The sequence below is a fragment of the Plasmodium reichenowi genome, assembly GCF_001601855.1.
Source record: "Plasmodium reichenowi strain SY57 chromosome Unknown, whole genome shotgun sequence".
Lineage (NCBI taxonomy): Eukaryota > Apicomplexa > Aconoidasida > Haemosporida > Plasmodiidae > Plasmodium > Plasmodium reichenowi.
The window spans coordinates 1-300 of NW_017962409.1; the positions used below are offsets into that span (position 1 = coordinate 1).

General features: G+C 17.7%; 1 protein-coding gene across 1 annotated transcript; it reads left to right on the forward strand.

Annotated features, from left to right (window-relative positions):
- PRSY57_0020100H (reticulocyte binding protein 2b) lies at window positions 1-300 on the forward strand (the record flags this gene model as incomplete). Its single annotated transcript, XM_020114278.1, has 1 exon — window positions 1-300. A coding segment is annotated over one exon (300 nt), but the record flags the coding sequence as incomplete, so codon positions are not given.

Sequence of the window (300 nt, forward strand, 5' to 3'; positions counted from 1 at the left end):
TTATATAATATAAATAGCATAAAGGATGATATTATGAATATGTGGAAATCTGTAAATAATATAAAACAAAAATTTTCTAGAAATTTACCACTAAAAGAAAAATTATTTCAAATGGAAAAGATGTTACTTGATATAAATAATATTATGAATGAAACGAAAAGAATATCAAACACAGATGCATATACTAATATAACTCTCCAGGATATTGAAAATAATAAAAATAAAGAAAATAATAATATGAATATTAAAACAATTGATAAATTAATAGATGATATAAAAATACATAATGAAAAAATACAA